This window comes from Podarcis muralis, chromosome 10 (assembly GCF_964188315.1).
Source record: "Podarcis muralis chromosome 10, rPodMur119.hap1.1, whole genome shotgun sequence".
Lineage (NCBI taxonomy): Eukaryota > Metazoa > Chordata > Lepidosauria > Squamata > Lacertidae > Podarcis > Podarcis muralis.
Window position 1 is genome coordinate 71,948,674 of NC_135664.1, and position 22,300 is coordinate 71,970,973.

The following is a 22,300-nucleotide window of genomic DNA, read 5'->3' on the forward strand; positions in this document are numbered from 1 at the left end:
ACAGACTCTGAAACAACCCCCAGATCTCCAGCATACAGGACATTATATGGGGGAGGGGGAGGGGGGAGCTTTCCTGATTTTAACAAAAGGGAAGTACCTGTAGTAGTTTGGTTTGAAAGGCCCGTGTTTATTTAGACCCAAGTATTTCGCTTGCTCATCCGAAAGCTCCGTCAGGTGTGCGTCGAATGTTGGGAGATGAAGACTTGCCACGTACTCATCTGAAAAGGGAAAAGCAGCCCTGGTTAAGTCCATGTGGCTGCAGGAAGACCCCAAACATCCCACAATGCAAGTGGGCGGGATGGAAACAAAACTCAGCAAAATCCATAGCAGCAAAAAAACAAAACAAAACTCAAAACAGGGCTGCCTCGGCAGTTACCATAATCAGAAAAGCAACGAAGAGAAAATGGACCCCTCATTCCTAGATGGCTGGGATGAGGGATATGGGTGGGACTTTTTAGATGCGAGAAATGATAGAGGAGCTAAAAGGCCACAGGCGCCCTATCCCTGACCCAATAGCAGTGGACTCGTAATCTGGTGAACTGGGTTTGAGTCCCCGCCCCTCCACATGCAGCTGCTGGGTGACCTTGGGGTAGTCACCCTTCTCTGAAGTCTCTCAGGAGAAAGGGAAAGGAAATCGACCTTTAAAGCCCTAAATGGCCTCGGCCCAGTAGACCTGAAGGAGCGTCTCCACCCCCATCATTCTGCCCGGACACTGAGGTCCAGCGCCGAGGGCCTTCTGGTGGTTCCCTCCCTGCGAGAAGCAGAACTACAAGGACCCAAGCAGAGGACCTTCTCAGTAGTGGCACCCACCCTGTGGAACGGCCTCCCATCAGATGTCAAAGAGATAAACAAACACCTGACATTCAGAAGACATCTGAAGGCAGTCCTGTTCAGGGACGTTTTTAATGTGTGACATTTTAATGTATTTTTAATCTTTGTTGGAAGCCGCCCAGAATGGCTGGGGAAACTCAGCCAGATGGGCGGGGTATAAAGAATAAATTATTATTATTATTATTATTATTATTATTATTATTATTATTATTATTATTATTAACATTATCATCATCATCATCATTATTTCCCCAGGAGCCTTGGGGATGCAGCAGCAGCAGCAACAGCAGGGAACAAGTCCCGATGCTAACCTTCCACCTGCAGGAAGCAGGTAAGAAGGAGGGTACCTTAGGGTGGGGTGTGATGGCTGAAGCTTACCCATTTTTTTAGGGAGCAGGTAGACGTCCTGCTTGTAGCGTCCTTCCGGGGCGTTGTAGAGCTCTATCAAGGCCAGAGCCTGGCAAACAAATGAGAAGAGAGACCAGGTTAAGCTGGATCTCTGGCCACAGAACAGATCTACCCAACAATGGCTGCTCAAGTCGACCGGAACACCTGGTGGAGAGAACAAGAAGGGACCAGAAACGCCACCAGCCCAGGATTCTATTCCATGGCAGCTCACCAGCACCAAACTGTTTCCATTCCTGATCTTTCCCTGCACAGGAGCCAACTCTTAGGGGCCAAGGTCCCTTCGCCCCCCAATAAAATATATGAGGGGGTTGCCCCCCCCCCAAGTTGATGAACATGGTGTGTGCCTGTGCTGTCTTTTGATCAAATAGGTGGGGTAGGGCTTACCTGCGCCTCCCCCCAATATTTCATTCAAATTGGCACCCCTGCTTCCCATAAGAGGGACACTGAAGGACAGGAGTCAGGGGAAGAAGGCACTTCAACTGTTTCACACAAAGCCAGCCAGATCACAGGTTAAAATCAGGAAGGATGGCCCAGTGCTAAAATGAGTAGCTGTTCTGACTGTGGGTGAATCAGGCATCCCTTACTCGCTCCAGACACAGCTATCAGGTAAACACACCGAATACGAAAGGAATCCAACCTCTGATTTCTCACCCCGAGGAATTTTGCTGGGTCACAGATCTGCTCCACTCTGTATCATCTTGAACTGCAGGAGTCCTTGATAGCTCAGTGCAAGAGAACAGGGTGGGTGGGGCCAGAGTGTAGATATTTCAAAATGCGGGGGGTGTGGAACAGCAAGAACCCCTTGTCTAGAATGAGTCACAACTGAGGAATGGCAACAGAACTCCTGAAATACCCTTTGAAGGGAGTTCTTCTATGACCTAGCACTGTATACTCACTTAAATATTCTTAAAGTATCAATGACTTCCCTTCTTCTCTTTCATTTTGCATACTATAAATCCCTGCATATTTTACATAAACCAAACCATTCGGTATTCCATTATGTGTGAATTCAGTTTTTTGCTACTGAAGGTGTGAGGCAGGGATGGGGAACCTGGGGTTCTACATATGTTGTGGGGCTCAAACTCCTATCACCTGTGATCTCTGGCCACGCTTGCTATGAGACCATGGGTAGGCAAACTAAGGCCTGGGGGCTGGATCCGGCCCAATCGCCTTCTAAATCCGGCCCACGGACGGTCCGGGAATCAGCGGGTTTTTACATGAGTAGAATGTGTGCTTTTATTTAAAATGCATCTCTGGGTTATTCGTTCATTTCCCTCTCCAATATATAGTCTGGCCTCCTACAAGGTCTGAAGTACAGTGGACCGGCCCCCTGCTGAAAAAGTTTGCTGACCCCAGTATGAGACCCTCATGCAAGGCACCCTCAGTGCCCTTCCCCCTTGAATTGCAGGAGTTGAGGGGTGCAATACACAAAGCTGTTGTTTGGGCTGCCTTTCTGGGTGCCTAACACACTGAGAAGGGCATCTGACCTTTTTTGGGGAAAACCTGTGTCACCATTATGAAAAAGAACTGAAATAAACGGCCTCTTGGCTGATCCAGTATGTTAGTTTATTGAATAAAGGTAAAGGGACCCCTGACCATTAGGTCCAGTCGTGGCCGACTCTGGGGTTGTGGCGCTCATCTCGCTTTATTGGCCGAGGGAGCCGGCGTACAGCTTCCGGGTCATGTGGCCAGCATGACTAAGCCGCTTCTGGCGAACCAGAGCAGCGCACGGAAACGCCGTTTACCTTCCCGCTTGAGCGGTACCTATTTATCTACTTGCACTGGTGTGCTTTCGAACTTCTAGGTGGGCAGGAGCAGGGACTGAGCAAAGGGAGCTCACCCCGTCGCGGGGATTCGAACCGCCGACCTTCTGATCGGCAAGTCCTAGGCTCTGTGGTTTAACCCACAGCGCCACCCGCGTCCCATTAGTTTATTGAATACTGCCCTGCAAATCCCACTCACCTGGGTAGTCGCTGTTATTGACAGCACAAAGGTTGGAACTGTGGAGCAGCTCAGGTTCAGCAAGCGCCCCTGAAAGACAAAAACGCATCATTCCTGAAGCGCCCCTGAAAGACAAAAACGCATCATTCCTGCATCCAACACTGGCTTCTCCATGGGCAGACTGCTCCTGAACTGCAGGGAATGCCAGCAATTCAGCTCCACCATCAAACAGCAACAGAAGGAAGTAGCAGGAGCCCCCTCAGAAGGAAGTGAACTCAAATGGCTCTGTCTTTGACTCAGCAAGGCTGTTAGCTCTTGGGAGAAGCTTCTAAAGCAGCGGTTCTCAACCTGTGGGTCCCCAGATGTTGTTGGACTACAACTCCCATCATCCCTGAGCTCTGGACTTGCTAGCTAGGGGTGATGGGAGTTGTAGTCCAACAACATCTGGGGACCCACAGGTTGAGAAAGGCTGTTCTAAAGGGTCAGCACTGGGAGGCCCCTCCAGATGTGCACTAGAGAACCCCAGGCCAAGATGAAAGAGGAGCTCATCTTCTGGACCACAACTGTACACACAGGGAGATCCCAGCACCCGCCCAGCCTTCTTCACCAGCCCGGTGCCCTCCAGATGTTTAGGACTACAAGACGTGCAGTCCAAAAACATCTGGAGGGCACAAGTAAACAGCAAAGTTATTCCACCCTGTTTGGAAGGCCCTCCCTTACCTCTGCCAGCAGCACTATCCTCTTCCCGTCAGGCCAAATCACATGGTCTACCTGAGACCTCACCCGCTCCCATGTCAGCTCCGGAGTACGCAAGCTGGCCTGGAAGACAACATTCGAAAAGTCTGAAGTAGAAAGGGCCTTCGGAGTCAGCAGAAATGGTCACTGCACAAAGTCTCACTGCACGGAGTAACTTGTCGTCGGCTGAGCGAGATCTAAGGTCTGCAGGGGGTGGGCACTGCAGGACAATGCACGCCTTACACTTCGACGGCCCCGATTCACCAATTCAGCACCGCCAGAGGCAGGAAGTAAGAATCAGACCACGGAAGAAGTAAGAATCAGACCACGGATTTGTCCATTGCAGCCTCCCCCGTCTTCATCTTTAAAGCAACTGCTCGTGTGGCAACAGATCCCGTAAAAACGGTGAAAAACCACCTTCAGCCTGCCTGACTTGAAACTCCTGGCACTGAGCATCATGGGGCGACCTGGGTCGTTCTAGCATTGTGAGGGGATAGAAAAAAGTCCTGGACTTTCTCCATCCCTTACTTACGTCTACAAGTCTCTGATTATTACCCCTCTCCTAATCACCTTTGCTCTAGAGAATCCAAATGATTTTACATAAATGAATTGTGACTCACTTCACCCCCATCGTTCAGCCCGGTCACTGAGATCCAGCTCCGAGGGCCTTCTGGCGGTTCCCTCACTGCGAGAAGCAAAGCCACAGGGAACCAGGCAGAGGGCCTTCTCGGTGGGGGCGCCTGCCCTGCGGAACGCCCTCCCTTCAGATGTGAAGAAAATAAGCAGCTATCTTATCTTTAAAAGATATCTGAAGGCAGCCCTGTTTAGGGAAGTTTTTAATATTTAACGTTGTATTGTTTTTAACACTTGATTGGGAGCCGCCCAGAGTGGCTGGGGAAACTCAGCCAGATGGGCGGGGTCCAAATAATAAATTATTATTATTATTATTATTATTATTATTATTATTAGTGTCATGAATTGTTAGGAGCTGACTATTGTGCTGATTACTGAAATTACTCTGAAGTTGTTTTCATCATCACTATTATTATTATTATTATTATTATTATTAAACCCAATTGTTATGTCTTTATAAAGCCCCAATTGTTATGCCACATTGCTATCCACCATGAATCCACTCTGGAGTGCAGAAATGGCAGAAAATGGGTATATAAATATACCTGACTTTCTTTTGGGAGGGCAGGCAGTGGGGAAAAACCAGCCCAGAAAAAGGGCACTCCACCCCCCTTTTCTGCAACATTTCTGAATGCAAGCCAGCAGCGCCACTCTGGGCGGCTTCCAACAAAGATGAAAAATACACAAAAATGTCACATATTAAAAACTTCCCTGAACAGGGCTGCCTTCAGATGTCTTCTGAATGTCTGGTAGTTGTTTATCGCTTTGACATCTGATGGGAGGGCGTTCCACAGGGCGGGCGCCACTACCGAGAAGGCCCTCTGCCTGGTTCCCTGTAACTTGGCCTCTCGCAGTGAGGGAACCGCCAGAAGGCCCTCAGAGCTGGACCTCAGTGTCCGGGCTGAACGATGGGGGAGGAGACGCTCCTTCAGATATACTGGACCGAGGCCGTTTAGGGCTTTAAAGGTCAGCACCAACACTTTGAATTAGAGAGGTGCATGGGCACATCCTGACTCTGTAAAGGACAATGACAAAACCAGGAGCCCTGTCAGAGGAAGCTTACTTGTCAGAGGGCTCCGATTACCCAGCTCCTCCGCTGACACTGACACACAGAGAGGCCTGGGCTGAAGGAACGTCAGTGTTTAGCAGCTGTTTACTGCAGGGGTTGCTTAGCAGCTAAATACAAGCTGGCATGCCAGCGGATGTCCTGACAGATGAGTGAGCGAGCTCCACTGCTTATCTCCCTGCCCTCCCGCCCAAAAAAGCTTGGACAAGGCTGGTGTTTGCCTGGTTCCAAAAGAACAAATGTCAGCCCTCCCTATTGTGCTGTTTTGGAAAGCCCGGGGGGTGGGGGAGAGAGAGCTGTTCAGCACTCCCATCTGCCCCTACCGGTGAGACGAAGGGTCAAAAAGGCACTCAATGAGAGCCTGGAAGAAGCACGGACAAATGTCCTCAAGGGTGCTTTCACAAAGAGCGTTCTGAACGACCCACTTTGCTGGTTTCAAGGCTGACGTTTACTTTTTATTACAGCAGCCGAGTAGCACAGCCACAGGAGCCTCCACAAACCTTGCGCCCTCCAGAGGCTGCTGGGGTCCAGCTCCTACCAGCCCCCGCCACCACGGCCAATTGTCAGGGGTGGTGGGGATTCTGGAGAGGGCACCAGCTTGGGGAAGACTTAACTAATAGTCGTGACTTAGGGCCCTTGTACCTACAGGACCGCCTCTCCTGGTCTGCCCCGCAGAGGACCTTAATGTCCATGAACAACCATAGTTTAGAGGTCTCAGGCCCTACGGAAGTCAGACTATCCTCCACCAGGGCCAGGGCCTTTTCGGTGATGGCTCCGACCTGGTGGAATGCTTTGTCCCATGAGACCAGGGCCCTGCAGGATTTAACCTCCTTCCGTCGGGCCTGTAAGACAGAGCTATTCCGCCTGGCCTTTGATCCGAATTCAGCCTGATCTTCTATTTCCTTTCTCTTCCCTCCCCCTCCCCTTTTATGAAGATCACCCGCTCTGAGACCCCACAGCTAATTCTCCCCTGGTCTCCTCGCTGGCCCATATAGGACTAATTCAGCCAGCTAGCCCTGGGGATTATCTAATGCTTATTAGATGGATTTCCCCTAAATTGATTTCTGAACTTTGAATTTTATTGTTATTCGTGTTTTTATACTGTATTTTACGCTGCTTTTACAATTAAGTGTTTTAAATTTGTTGTTAGCCGCCCTGAGCCCAGTTTTTGAACCAGGAAGGGTGGGGTATAAATAAATTTTTATTATTATTATTATTATTATTATTATTATTATTATTATTATTATTATTTCTGTCCAGGCCCAGGATACAAGTCCACACACAACCATGAATCTCCCTTGGTGACTGTTGTGCAGCCTCTCTCTCTAAGCCTAACCTACTTCACAGGGTTGCCAAGAGGAAGGGGGGGAAACCTGGTACTCTGAGCTCCTTGGACAGAATGAAAATGTAATAAAACCAGGCATAAAGTTCTGCTCATTATTAAGCCAACCCATGTGTTTTTCTAGTTCAGAAGATGACACGCCCTCAGGAGGATAACCCACACACAAGTGTTTCTTTGGAGCAGAACACAGGTATCTAGAAATATCTACTGGCAGGATGGTAATCTTTCAGGCTTCACAGAGCTCAGAGAGCCAGTGTGGTGTAGTGGTTAGGAGCGGTGGACTCGTAATCTGGTGAACCGGGTTCGCTTCCCCGCTCCTCCACATCCAGCTGCTGGGTGACCTAGGGCCAGTCACACTTCTTTGAAGTCTCTCAGCCCCACTCACCTCACAGAGTGTTTGTTGTGGGGGAGGAAGGGAAAGGAGAATGTTAGCTGCTTTGAGACTCCTTCGGGTAGTGATAAAGCGGGATATCAAATTCAAACTCCTCCTCTTCTTCTTCTTCTATTGCCTATAGAAAAGCTGCTCTAGCACTCCCCTGAATTTGGATCCACCTCTGCTAGAAAAGACCCAGAACCCTCCTTCATTTCCCATAATGCACTGCATTGCAGGTAGAGCAGGGAAGACCATCCCTAAAGTCCTTTACTAGAGAGTGGGGAAAAAAGAAAGCCCAGCTCTTACCACGTCAATTTCAGTGTTGGAATGCCCCATGTTACAAACGATGCAACTGTTCTTCATTCTGTCAAGATGTTCTCTGGTCACTACGTTTTTGTTACCTACAAACACACACACAAAGAAACAAGATTTACAGTATGGAGTGCTTACTCTAAACCCCACCCTGGCTTTCTAAGAACAACTAGCACACAGTGGGAACGTCTTGTTGCACAAACCCTGGTTGAAATGGAAGGAGCTGGGCCCAGCCCACCCTTCCGGGACACGGCCGGCTATGGATTTCCTTCTACCGTTCCATTGGGAAGGTTGCCGAAGGGGGTCGCGCTACCATTTGCACAACGAAACCCCACTGCGACGCAAGCGTACCTGTGCAAGTGATAACAATGTCAACTTGCCGAATCACTTCGTTCAGTTTCACAAGACGGAAGCCGTCCATGCTGTGAGAAATAAGCAGAGAGAGACCCCTAAAACCCAAGCCCAGCAGAAAATACCCCCACCTGAAAACCGGCCTGTGGAACACCCTCCCATCAGATGTCAGAGAGATAAAACAACTATCTGATGTTTAGAAGACATCTGAAGGCAGCCTTGTTTGGGGAAGTTTTTAATGACAGATGTTTTCTTCTATTTTTAATCTTTGTTGGAAGCCGCCCAGAGTGGCTGGGGAAGCCCAGCCAGATGGGCGGGGTAATACTACTACTACTACTACTACTACTACTACTACTACTACTAACAACAACAACAACAAGTAGTTGTTGCTGCTGTTGCTGTTGTTGTCATCGTCATCACTGTGAAGCTCCTGCTCTGCTGAAGAATGCTCTGCTGATGTTGAGCACCCCAGGACCACCCAGGATAGGGGTAGTGGGGAGAGAGTGGCAATTCCGTTTAGAGAAGGGGTCGGCAACCTAAGGCCCGGGGGCCGGATGCAGCCCAATTGACTTCTCAATTCGGCCCACGGATGGTCTGGGAATCAGTGTGTTTTTACATGAGTGGAATGTGTCCTTTTATTTCAAATGCGGGTGATGAAGTCGGTGCTGCGTGTTATTTCCAGCAAAGGTATTATTGGTCATTTATTTCTGTTCTCTCCCCTCCCCCAAAAAAGAAAGCAACTTTTGCTACCTCCAGCAAAAAGCTCCAAAACTTTGGACAGCAGCTCCCCCCCCCCCCAACTCTGGGCACTTTGCAATAAATAAGTGCGTTTTGGTTTGCAGTTTGGGCACTCGGTCTCTAAAAGGTTCACCACCACTGCTTTAGAGTTACAAACTCCTTCAAAACTGGAAACTTTGGGTGCCTCCTAGCAGCTTCACTCTGATCCACGTGGTTCTCTTAACTCCTTCCCGCTGCCCCACCCTTCCAAAGTTGGCCACTGATGAATGGGTGGCAATAGGAAGGGCCAGCGGCATTCAGTAAAGCAAGGGATCAAATCCGGTGCTGACTGAGGACCCTGCCCACATTCCTCCGCAGCTTCAGCTCTTACCAGGCTTGCAGGGCACAAATGGGGTCGATCTCTGTCACGTACACAATGGAGCCCATGGCCTTCAGTGCAGCGCAGCAGCCCTTGCCCACCTGCAGCGGGAGAGCAGAACGTCAGGAAAGAGGCACAGAGGACTCAACGCTGCAAGAGCTGGGGGGAAACAACAATGCAGCTCTACATTTCTGGGTCCTGTGGCGGGAGAAGCCCGAGGGAGGAGGGCCGGAAGATGTACTTTCAGCGCAATTAACCCAACGGCACCAAGCGTTTGTGGGTGGGGAGCTAAAGCATAGGGGAACTAGACACTACGCCCAAGTGGGCATCCGCACGCAACGGCGGAGAAATGCTTCTGTTCAAAAGAGAGGAAAGCCCAGGAGTGCCTAGGTACAATAAAAGCATGTCCAGTTATATACAGTGGTACCTCTGGTTGTGAACAGGATCCGTTCCGGAGGCCCGTTCGCAACCTGAAAAGAGCACAACCTGAAGCACTGTATCTGCACGTGTGTGGCGCGATTTGGTGCTTATGCGCATGCACGAAGCATGAAGCACGATTTAGCATTTCTGCGCATGCGACAAAACCGGAAGTAACCCTTTCCGGTACTTCCGGGTTGCCACGGGACGAAATCTGAAAAGACGTAACCTGAAGCGTCCGTAACATGAGGTATGACTGTACAAGAACCCAAGCAAGAAAGATGTTTTCCTGTAGGACAGGTAAGAACTATTCAAATTGGGGTATTCTATCTCACACAGAACCCTGGACTTCCCAAGATGAACAATGGTTCCACAACCCTGCAGTGTAGCAAGAGTGGCTTTCAAAGGGAATTTCTGCATGGGGGCTGCAGGAAAGGGAGCTGCTTATTCCATGAACCTGAAGTCAATGGACATGCAGATGTCCAGTAACAGCCGATCAGTGTTAGCGGTTCAGTCTCCTGTGTTATCTCACTTCCCATCCACCCCGCAGAGAATGCAAAGGCGTTTGGCTGACCCGAGGACCCCTGTCTGTGCAACGCAAGATGGAGACATGCAGCCACCTTCTGCTCTCAGAGATCGGAGGCCACCACTAAGCCAACCTGGTGCTTGCTCTGCAGGTGCCTCAAAATGCACACAGGCCAGTTCTGCACCCTAACACCAACATCCCATATGTTAAGTCCTTAACAATTTGAATAAAGAAGAAAAACAGGGGTGGCACTAATGCTATGGGATGCACTTCCTGAAATATGAAAGGCTTAATCTGTATTGGCATTCCGCCGGCTTTTGAAGATGCACCTGTTTATGCAAGTAGACCCTTGATCTCTCCACCTGTGTCCCCCATTACTATGTTGTTGTAATGGGGTTGTTTTATTGCATGCTTTAACTGTGGATGTTTATATTTTAATGCTCGTGTAATTGGTTTCTAGGGACGCGGGTGGCGCTGTGGGTTAAACCACAGAGCCTAGGACTTGCTGATAAGAAGGTCAGCAGTTTGAATTCCCATGATGGGGTGAGCTCCCATTGCTCGGTCCCTGCTCCTGCCCAGCTAGCAGTTTGAAAGCACATCAAAGTGCAAGTAGATAAATAGGCACCGCTCCGGCGGGAAGGTAAACGGCGTTTCCGTGCGCTGCTCTGGTTCGCCAGAAGCGGCTTAGTCCTGCTGGCCACATGACCCGGAAGCTGTACGCCGGCTCCCTCAGCCAATAAAGCGAGATGAGCGCCGCAACCCCAGAGTTGGCCACGACTGGACCTAATGGTCAGGGGTCCCTTTACCTTAATTGGTTTCTATTCTTGCAAACCATTTAGAAGCCTATTTTGGCATCAAGCGGCATATAAAACAACACCACCATGGGGGTTTAAAAAGTGCTTCTGGGAAATACAAGGGCTCTAGTGCATCTCCAGCGGAAGGGAGCCCCACAGTTCTGGGTTCAGCCACTCAGAACGCCTATCAGCATGGAGACTCTCTCTCCAGGAAGGGCCTTCATTCATCTTGAAAGAGATTAAAAAATGACTGAGGGAAGAAAGCAACTTCCATGACTGCTTTCTGTATCACACAGTGTCATGCAAAAAGCCACAGGAAGCCTGCAGGGAGAACCCACAAGATAACCTGACACCCAACCCAGCTGGAGTGTAAAAATAATGCAGAGTGCAAGGCTTGTCTTGACATTGGGCTACAACTGTTGTGTGCTGGAAGTTTCCAGGGGTCCAACAGGAGGTTGGGGGTGGAAAGAGGGAGATCAATACAGAACGAGCTGAACTCTGTGGAGTTCAGAAGTCCAAGGCACGAATGCTTCTCCAAGTCCTTTCGCAAACCATTATCTAGAGGTGCCCTTAGATATCCAGAGGGAAGTCTTAGAGAGAACATCCCTAGAACTGGAGAAGGAACTATGATGCCACCCACAACCTTCACCTAGAGCACAAGCGCAGCTTGCTCCAAGGGGGAAACATCCGAGTCTTACCTCTCCGTAGCCACAGACTACGACTTGCTTTCCTCCAAACATCATATCGGTTGTCCTTTTAAGGCTGAGGAAAAACGAGAGGGTTGCAAAGTTAATCTTGAGAAATTCTGTTATGTACCGGATTTCAGGCTCAAGGGCACAGCGGTTTTGGATTTGTGAATAATGGCCCTTGTGTGTATTGCTCAACAGTGATGCAACATCAGTGAAATGAACTAGGAGCTATACAAATTACAGAGCAGTACCACTCTTGCCAAGGGGGCTTGCAACGTGGGGACCACATGTGTAGGCTATTGCAATCATGTGCGAAGACACTCTGTACACATGCGAAGAGGCTGCACCTCATCCTTTGGGAGCCCTGGATGCGTAATCACTGTACATTATCTGCACATGGGGATTCCTGCAAATTCTTACACACAAAGCCTATTTCACAGGTATCTGGTAATCTGCAAAGCGATCCTGTGGTTTGAAAAGGAAGCCAGCAACAGGCGAAAGATTGGAAATTATCAATGAATGATAGGGAGCGGGGTGGGAGAGAGTCAATCAGTGATAAAGGTAACAGCAAGCAAAACAGTAAAAGCCAGGCTGTCTCTTGCAAAGCAGCTAAATGTGGGGGTCAATGTAACTGCAGACCCTGGGCATCTAAGCACATCAACAGCAACCAACTGCCTTTAAGAAGATTTTAATTCCTTCCTATTCTTTTAATGCTGCTTTTTCTTTAGTTTATAATTCTTTGCTTCTGCGTGTCCCTTTCAAGCCTCCAAACGGATACCCTTAGATGCTGAGAACCGCTGGCCCTTGTGATATCCCAGCTTTTGCCGGGGGCTCTGTTGGGAAGCACAAAGCGGTGGTTTCCAGGTGAAGGAAGCCATGCTGCTCTGCACATGGAAACTCTCCCTCTTAGCATATCTCCTTCCCTACTTGGCATCTCTGCAACTGTGCCCTACATTGTAGTCTATTTTTAGCAGATAAGTAAAATAGGTTAGCGGTGTAGGGAGTGTGGAACTTCAATTTTCCACTGAATATAGACGGCAGTCTCGGGGGATTGGAGTGCAGTTCTGCTCCTGTTCCTCGTGGCCCATTTTGCAAGGCCCAAGCTAGCTGCCTAGTTGATTTAAATATTTCAACTGCTTCCATACGACTCTGCCAAGCAGCAGAAACAAGAGCGAGCCGACGATAATTTCCTCTACTGGTATCAAATTTGCATGAAAGCATAATACTAGAATTAGGAAGCAGCAATTGGCCTGCATTTCAACAAATGGAGAGGCCCGTGGGCTTTAACAGCGACTTTCCGCAGCATGCCCACTATAGCCTTGTTCTCCCTGAGGGAGGTCAAGCTGTGCCTGAGGTGTATCGCATGACTGAATGCCAGAAAAACCCGATTCACCACACAGGGAAAGCCAGCGCAGGGAGAAAGCCAGAATAGAACCCTTCTCCCTCACATGCTGATTTTCCATGTGCAGGGAGATGTTATGTTCAGTCATGTGTTCCCCCACCTGGCACTCTGAAACGGTAAAATCTTTGGGGAAGGCGGCCATCCTCAGTGAGAGTCAGGCCCACCCATGACTCGCAGTGAACATCAATGTGGTTACCAGCAGGGAGAGATGTGTTCAAAGAGACTGGGGTATGCACTGAGAAACGGCAGCTGGCTGCAAATCCACCTCAAACACTGAGACGTCAGTGCCTGTTGTGCACAATGCAAAGCAGCCCTGAAACAGAGGTAAAGGTAAAGGTACCCCTGCCCGTACGGGCCAGTCTTGACAGACTCTAGGGTTGTGTGCTCATCTCACTTAAGAGGCCGGGAGCCAGCGCTGTCCGGAGACACTTCCGGGTCACGTGGCCAGCGTGACGAAGCTGCTCTGGCGAGCCAGCGCAGCACACGGAAACACCGTTTACCTTCCCACTATAAAGTGGTACCTATTTATCTACTTGCACTTAGGGGTGCTTTCGAACTGCTAGGTGGGCAGGAGCTGGGACCGAAAGACGGGAGCTCACCCCGCTGCGGGGATTCGAACCGCCAACCATACGACCGGCAAGTCCTAGGCACTGAGGTTTTACCCACAGCGCCACCCGCGTCCCCTGAAGCAGAGAGACAGGCCTAAAGAAGGCCGATAGAATTCACAGCCAGTCACAGGGCCTATGGGCATCGACTCTGTGGGCCTCTAAGCCCATGTCGAGCAGGATTGTAGGAGAGCCCACAAGACGCTCTAAACCCCACCTCCCTTTTGTATGCATCTGATCATGCAAGAGCTTCCTTGCTATGGACATCTAATGCCCCTGGGAAATGAAAATATGGGTTTGGGGAAACAATGCTAAATGTAGCTAATAAAAAGGTAAAGGTAAAGGTACCCCTGCCCGTACAGGCCAGTCGTGTCCGACTCTAGGGTTGTGCGCTCATCTCACTTAAGAGGCCGGGAGCCAGCGCTGTCCGGAGACACTTCCGGGTCACGTGGCCAGCGTGACGAAGCTGCTCTGGCGAGCCAGCACCAGCGCAGCACATGGAAACGCCGTTTACCTTCCCGCTATAAAGTGGTACCTATTTATCTATTTGCATTTAGGGGTGCTTTCGAACTGCTAGGTGGGCAGGAGCTGGGACCGAAAGACGGGAGCTCACCCCGCCGCGGGGATTCGAACTGCCGACCATGCGATCGGCAAGCCCTAGGCGCTGAGGTTTTACCCACAGCGCCACCGGCGTCCCTTTGTAGCTAATGCTAAATGCTAAATTCATCATGCTAAATTCATCATGCTAAATGCTAAATTCATCATGGGATGAACTGTCTATAGTGTTCCTTTAGCAAGAGGAAAAGAACAGGACAACAAGCTAGATGCCTTTGTTTCATGGTAGGGCAGTGGGCGGGGGGTGAGGGAGAAAGGGATAACATCCCCCCCACTTTTCTTCTCGTAGTTATCAACTTGGATGAACATAGCAACGTAAGGGATGGAAAAGAACATGCCGGGTCGAGTTGTCTTGTAATAAAAGCTTCAACCCACCAGGCTACGGAATGAGAACTGCAATTACCACGTCAGCAACATCCTGCTCTTAATTCCCTCTTAGTCTTCTGGGTTTAGGCGCTAGCGGCCAGCTTATTCCTGAAGCTACAGAGGAGTTTGGTGGCTCTGTGACATTTAGGGCGGGAAAGCTCCGCCACGTGGTGTCTGTTCCTTTGCCATTCTCCCACAGTGAAGCGTTCTTGTGACGGGATTTGTACCGAACATCGAGAGAGGCCTTTTTAAAAAAACAAAACAATGCACTATGTCTGGAATCAACAAACCCAAACTGCACCCGTCTCCTGGCAAGACTATGCGGTTTGGAAACATGGAAATCACATTCACTGGAAAGCTTCAGAATAGGAGAATGGGAGTTACCACCCCGGCTTTTTTCCTGCCATAAAAGTGAGATGTTTTATCTATTTATAAAAATATCTGTGTACTGCTGTTCATAAACAGTATCACAGCAACCATACAGATCCACAATAAAAGCCATGTAAAAACTGAAAACCAGAGATTAACTATTGCAGAAATATATTTTCTTAATTGCCTGTGTGAGCTCTGCGGCAGCTATTTGGGCATAGTTACACCTTTGCAGCTGCTTCTCTGCAGACCCTTGTGGAAAAGACCTCACTCTCCTCTCCGTGTTCATTTAAACAGAAAGATACGTACCCATCTAAAATGGATTCCCGGCAGCAATAGAGGTTGTCAAACTTCTGCTTGGTGACAGAGTCATTGACATTCATAGCTGGGACGCACAGCTTGCCTGCCTTTGATAGCTGATACAATCTAGGGTGAGAGGGGAGGGGAAAGAATGAAAGGATAAAAGCCAAGGTTTCCTCCAATTTCCCTGGGTGCTCTCCTGCCTTCTGTTGACCTACACAATTGACTGACCAGCACCGGGTGCTCCTAGTTAAGAGTTTATTGTGAAATCAGCACTGCTCATGCAAGGGTTTTTTGTTTTTGTTTTTTGCAAAATCTACATGATGCTATCATTAAAATGCCAGCCCACCCATTTTTTACACTTAATCCAGATTTCCCCTTAATGTGGAAAGTCTGATAAGTAAAAGTTACTTTTTAATGCATCTGCCCTCGCAACACTTTCTGAGTTTTGTTTTGGAGGCAGTGTGTGTGTGATTCAAACTGCTGTCGCATTTTTAAAGATGGGGAAGTCGGGTCCAAATCCTCTTTCAGTTATGAAACGTACTAGGTGACCACAAGCTATTACAGTGGTACCTTGGGTTACATACACTTCAGGTTACAGACTCCACTAACCTGGAAGTAGTACCTCGGGTTAAGAACTTTACTTCAGGATGAGAACAGAAATTGTGCTCCGGTGGCACGGCGGCAGCAGCCCGCCTCAATAGCTAAAGTGGTGCTTCAGCTTAAGAATAGTTTCAGGTTAAGAAACGAATTAAGCACTTAACCCGAGGTACCACTGTATTGCCATGGGTTACTGGCATGTCAAGGTGCTGCTCTGAATTCCTTTGGAGGACAGACCGAAGAGTAATAAAATTAAGGAAGCTGTTTCTCTCCAAACAGGGACACCGGTGAAGTAGGATGCAGTTCCCACCCACCCAAAACAAATGGGTCCCACCCACCCAAAAGAGTTGTTACCTGTGGACACCAGTGACACTCTCCTCTACGATCCCCTTGATCTTCTTAAACATGTTGGGGTACTTCTTGTAGATCCAGTGTGTGAGATCCCCACCATCGTCTAAGATCTGAAACACCAAACGTGCCATTACTACCACATTCCTTTCCTACAGACCCAGCAGTTGGCATTCTGCACATGTGGTGGCTAAAAGGTTTTCCCCGCTGGTGGATGTAGATATTCTTTGGAGAGAGTAAGGAAAGGCATATTATCGAAGGGGACTTTGCTCTGTACGTCTGAGAGTCCGACAGTGATCTGCTAGCAGGATTCGGCTGGCATGCATGTCTTTGGTATGGGAAAGCTAAAATGTATAAGAGCTTTTTGAATCATGTGATCAGGAAGAATTTGTATAGAGTCTGGGAGAAATGTAAGAACCTGATGGAAAGGGAAATACTGCTAGGGCTCCTGCCAATGGAAGCTACTGCAATCAAGAGAATCAATATGGACAGACAGTGGGCGACTTATAGAGACTTACTGGACTTCTCAAGGAAGAAATAAGGAGCCAAGTAACAGATTGGTTACAGTACCACCAATTGTACGGTATGTTTAAACCAGTGGTGTCCAAACTTTTTTCAAAGAGGGCCTGATTTGATGAAGTTGTTGAGGGTTTTTTAGGATTTTACCCCAGGAAATAAACTGCAACAGGGGCCAGATTAAACCGAATTACGCCCCCGAAACGGACTTTGGACATGCCTGGTTTAAACTATATAAGAAAAATGGACTTCTGGAACATAAAGTTCACAATTTGAAAGAGATTTATTAGTGAATAATGAAGAACTATTGTATAAGCTATTACTGGAGTGGGAAACAAAAGATGAACTGGTAAAAGGATCAATGACTCACTGGGCAACTGACAAAGGGCATAAAATTTGACCTCTGGGAGAAACTGTGGAAAAAAGATTTGAAATTTACTGCATGCTACACTTTGAAGGAGAATTATATGAAAATGATTCATGGATGGTATTTAACACCGAGTAGATTAGCTAAGATGTATAAATTTGAATCTGATCTGTGCTGGAAATGTAAGGAAACAGAAGGAACTTTTTTCATATGTGGTGGGCATGCAAAAAAAGTTAAAATATTGGGAAATGAGATATAATGAGATGAAAAAATTGTTTAAAACAACATCCCCCCCCAAAAAAAAACAAGAGGCATTCCTGTTAGGATAGTTCAGAAGCAGGTACCCAGGTGTCAGAACAACTTATTTATGTATGCAACGACAGTGGCTCGGATTTTGTCAGCCAGAAAATTGAGGTTTAATGAGGTCCGTATTTAGGAGGATTGCAGCTTAAGAAGATAGAATATGCAGAGTTAGCAGGTCTAAGAAGTGGAATAATAGAGCAAGAAGAACAGGTATTTAAAGAGGAGTGGGGAATTTTTTGCTAGTATGTGGAAAATAATTGTACACATTGACAATGCAGGCAGTATTAAGGTAAATTCAACAGTAAAACATTTTAAAAGGGTGCAAAATGGGGGGGGGGAGAGACTAATTTAGATAGATATACAAGAATATGCAGGAATTATGGGTAAATTAAAAACACCTTGGAAGGGGAAGGAGGAACGTCGTTGAATGGGTGGGTATAATGAAAGATGTTAATGTGGAAATGTGAAACCTGAAAAGTTCAATAAAAATTATTTTGACATGTTGACATCCAGATTATGTCAAAAGAGACAGAAATTCTGGTACCTCAAATGACATGTACCTTGGAACTGCTGGTCATAGGATGAAACCAGAGGCTATCAATGGTTACTAACTATGAAGGCTATGTTCTCCACTGTCGAGGCACTGAGCTGGGAATCGCAGGTGGCTGGGTGATTTAGCAATATATCATCCAAAACCAATTTGAAGTCCTTATGGGGGGGGGGGGAGTAGAGACATCACCTTGCCAACAAAGGTCCGTATAGTAAAAGCTATGGTTTTCCCAGTAGTGATGTATGGAAGTGAGAGCTGGACCATAAAGAAGGCTGATCGCCGAAGAATGGATGCTTTTGAATTATGGTGCTGGAGGAGACTCTGGAGAGTCCCATGGACTGCAAGAAGATCAACCCCCTCCATTCTGAAGGAAATCAGCTCTGAGTGCTAACTGGAAGGACAGATCCTGAAGCTGAGGCTCCAAGACTTTGGCCACCTCATGAGAAGAGAAGACTCCCTGGAAAAGACCCTGATGTTGGGAAAGATGGAGGGCACAAGGAGAAGGGGATGACAGAGGACGAGATGGTGGGACAGTGTTCTCGAAGCTACCAGCATGAGTTTGACCAAACTGCGGGAGGCAGTGGAAGACAGGAGTGCGTGGCATGCTCTGGTCCAGAGTCGGACATGACTAAACGACTAAACAACAACAACATTGTGATAATCAGTTTCAGAATTTTTGACCCGGCAATAGATCATGAAACATGGTGTGTGTGTATGTGTGTGTGAGAAAAACCATGAAGCCAGCCATTGTTTCTCTTGATTCTACAGCCCCTGTTAACTCTGTTGGCTCAGCTTTCTCCTGCCTCATGCATGGGGCAGCAAACCACAAGAACAGCCACTGGCAAAAATCACAATACGGGAAAACTCTGAAGCTAGCCAATGCCTCTACATAGCTCCATCCTTATTTCAGACATCGTGATATATCAGTATGTTTAGTTGGTGATATATCACGATGTTGAAAACCAGGCAAGGGAGAGAGCAGCAGCCGCTGGTTCCCAGTCCTTTGCTCAAAGCATACCCCCTCCAAAATCATCCGATTAGTGGCCTGGAGAGACGTTTGCAATACAATGCTCATTCCTCCTTCCCAATCAGGGGTTGTGCTTGTTAATCTTCACTTAATTAAGAAGGTTGCATAATCTTTTTTTTCCTCCCTCCTCCTTTATGTTCACTAATAGGCCAGAACTGCAAAATTTGGCAAGCTTCCCTCGCACCCTTATGAAGAGAAAGAACAAGGACTGCAGCCAAAACATGCCTCGTTCCTGTGGAGAAGAACGGGGTGCCCTTTTGCCTACACAAAGCACCAACTGGGCCCCATTCTGCTTGCCTCTTTCACCGCAATTCCAACTGATCCTTCCAATATTTATTGGTTTGGTTCACTTACATACCCCTCTTAATTTGGAAAAACGCAGAGCAGTTCACAAACCAAATCTTCAGGTGCCTAACCAGATAAAACCATCTAATCGTTGTTTTTCCCCCTTCTCATAAATTTTTATGATTTTCTTTACATATTCTTTCTTATCATACTTTAAACAACATATACACCTTTTTGCTCTGCCGAGCTTGTGACTTCCCTCCCTCCCTTCAGATGGTATCCTTTATTAAATCCACTCGCGTGTTTTATCTTTTCACCTCTTATCTACATTGTAGGAGTTACATCGGTCCTGCTAGTGTTTTTAAGTTTCTACATCTGTCCTTTAAAAATTCAATAAATTGATTCCAAACCATCAAATCATCTTGAACCTGAAAGCAGCAGCAACTTAAAACAATGCCACAGGACTTTTACTGTCGCACCAGAACAGTCTAGAAATGCACACACATTCTGAAATAACCCAACAAAGGGGAAGGCGTTAAGAACAAAATATTCAGCAACCCCAAAAGCAGGCAAGCAAGTAGGAGACAATAGTATTATGACACTATTCCCCTATTCCCCCCTTCCGCCAACCAGCCTAACTCTCTCCCAGAATCACAGTTACCCCTATAACAACTGGTTCTCACCCAGCAACACTGGGGCTAGGAGAACCCCAACTCTTCTACCCAGAGGAAACCCCCTGCCCAAGAACACTTGAAATATGTTTGAAGAGCAGTGGTGGAGAAGAGTAACTCTGAACTGGGGCTTTTCTCTTTTTTATTTTTTATTGATACAGCAAGAAAAGAAAAAAAGACAAAACACAAATACAGTGGTACCTCGGGTTACATACGCTTCAGGTTACACACACTGCTAACCCAGAAATAGTGCTTCAGGTTAAGAACTTTGCTTCAGGATAAGAACAAAAATTGGGCTCCAGCAGCGCGGCAGCAGCAGGAGGCCCCATTAGCTAAAGAGGTGCTTCAGGTTAAGAACAGTTTCAGGTTAAGAACGGACTTCAGGAACGAATTAAGTACTTAACCTGAGGTACCACTGTACCAAATTACACACAGGAATAACAATAGACACAGAATTTTCTTAACAAACAGTAAGACATAAATTGGTCTTAACACTAAAGACCCAACCTCCCGTCTATTCCATATTTCGATTTCATATAGCTTATTGCAATACATAATTAAACATCATAATTAAACTTTTTCTTAATATATCTTAATTCTTTTATCTGCCTTGCAGCTATGACTGAAGTTCCTCGAACTGGGGCTTTTCTCCTTGAAGGCTGCCCCTTTGGGGAAAATAAACCCTTGGTTCCCTTTGCACCAATTATAGCTACACAACCTGGCACATTTTCCAGACCAACATCCTTTTCGTGTCATCCACGCATTTTCCTTTCACAGGTAACGCCTGCTCTCTGGCTCAGCGGCCAGCCTGATGTTCAGTACCCAGATGGAGATTCAAAGCTTCTTTAGGGGCAGCAAATGGTTTGCAGAATCACCCACCATGTTTTGGGTACTGGCCCGCCCAGACACACTTCATGCATCTGGCGTCAAGTTGCAACCTCCCAGCACTACAGCTATCTGCCATCCCTCACAAAGGCACACAAGGTAAGCTCTGCGGTGCTGCCATCTTCTGGTTCAAAACACACACGTTCCTCCGTCACAGTTTGGAGTGAAACACAAGAACGGAAACCAGCCACAAACTGTGATGCTTTCACCAGTTCTGCAAACAGTGTGGGGACACAGGCAGGCAACCAAAGGATATACCCTTATTTATTTTTTGCCTATAGAATGAAGGCAAACCCAGAAGGTGAGAGAAGGACCATTATACCTTCCAGCATAAACAGAAAACATAGAAATAAACTTTCGCTGATCCTGAGGGAGTTGAAACATGCCTGGCTCATGCACCAGCATGAATGTGACACGCCAACCATCTCTGCCCTGAGTTTTCAGCAGTGCATGAAAACTGATGATAATAATAATAATAATAATAATAATAATAATAATAATAATAATAATAATAATAATTTTTATTTATACCCCGCCCTCCCCAGCCAAGACCAGGCTCAGGGCAGCTAACACCAGGTATAAAAACAACTGATTAAAATACAACTTAAAAACAAGATTAAAAGACAGCATTAAAATGCAGCCTCAGTAGAAACTCAAATCAAAAACTTTTTGGGGATGAAAACGTCAAATCTTCACCAAGGCCAACTATCCAGACTGGTCCTACCCAGAAAAAAGCCAGGGAAGTCCCCAAATAGATGGACCAAGAGTCAAAGGCTAATAATACAAGCTTGACACAATGGAGCTCCCTTTGTTGCTAATTGCCCAAATTCTGTTCTAGGGACCAGAACCGGATTTCATGAACACTGCCGACGGTTCTAGGACTCACCATATTTGGCTGCCACCCTTCAACATTGACGCAGCGATCAATGCACCACCAGAAGTCATCCTCAGATTCTCCCTTCCAGGCAAAAACGGAAAATCCTGCACAAGAGATAAGGAGGGTACGCACTTCAGATGGCAACAGGAAGCTCATAGCATGGGAGGCTGCACATGAAGAAAGATCACCTTAGAGCAGTAGTCCACTAAATGTTACTCAGAGTAGACCAAGTGAAATTAAGGGACCTACCCTAGTTGTGTCCATTCATTTCAATGGGTCTACTCTGAGTAAAACTTAGTGGAATGCCACCCTTAGCACCAATGGCTCTTGTTTTAATCTTTTGTATGTTTTTACCGGAAGTGGGAAGTGCTTCTTAAAATCCCCCACCCCCAAAATCACTTCCAGCCATACCTTTAATACCATATTTTTCGCTCTATAGGACGCACTTTTCCCCCTCCAAAAATGAAGGGGAAATGTGTGTGCGACTGATGGAGCGAATGCAGGCTCCTTGGCTTCAGCGATAGCAACGCGAAGCCTCCGAAGCGCAGAGGGAGCGCTCCCTCCGCGCTCCGGAGGCTTCGCGTTGCTTTCGCTGCAGCCTGGAGAGCAAGAGGGGTCGGTGCGCACCGACCCCTCTCCCTCTCCAGGCTTCAGGGATAGCCGCCTGAAGCCTTTGGAGCGCAGCGGGAACTCGTGCTGC

At 47.5% G+C, this 22,300-nt stretch overlaps 1 protein-coding gene across 1 annotated transcript in view; it reads right to left on the reverse strand.

Moving 5' to 3' along the window:
* Window positions 1-22,300, reverse strand: part of AHCYL2 (adenosylhomocysteinase like 2) — a 98,018-nt gene that overhangs the window by 4,566 nt on the left and 71,152 nt on the right. Inside the window, exons 6-16 of the mRNA XM_028747371.2 lie at window positions 21,610-21,704; window positions 16,126-16,232; window positions 15,181-15,297; window positions 11,524-11,587; window positions 9,101-9,189; window positions 7,993-8,063; window positions 7,636-7,730; window positions 3,901-3,999; window positions 3,202-3,270; window positions 1,210-1,288; window positions 98-218 (exon numbers count right to left, since the gene is read on the reverse strand). Coding sequence (XP_028603204.2) covers window positions 98-218; window positions 1,210-1,288; window positions 3,202-3,270; window positions 3,901-3,999; window positions 7,636-7,730; window positions 7,993-8,063; window positions 9,101-9,189; window positions 11,524-11,587; window positions 15,181-15,297; window positions 16,126-16,232; window positions 21,610-21,704 — 1,006 coding nt within the window. The remainder of the gene's footprint in view (window positions 1-97; window positions 219-1,209; window positions 1,289-3,201; window positions 3,271-3,900; window positions 4,000-7,635; window positions 7,731-7,992; window positions 8,064-9,100; window positions 9,190-11,523; window positions 11,588-15,180; window positions 15,298-16,125; window positions 16,233-21,609; window positions 21,705-22,300) is intronic.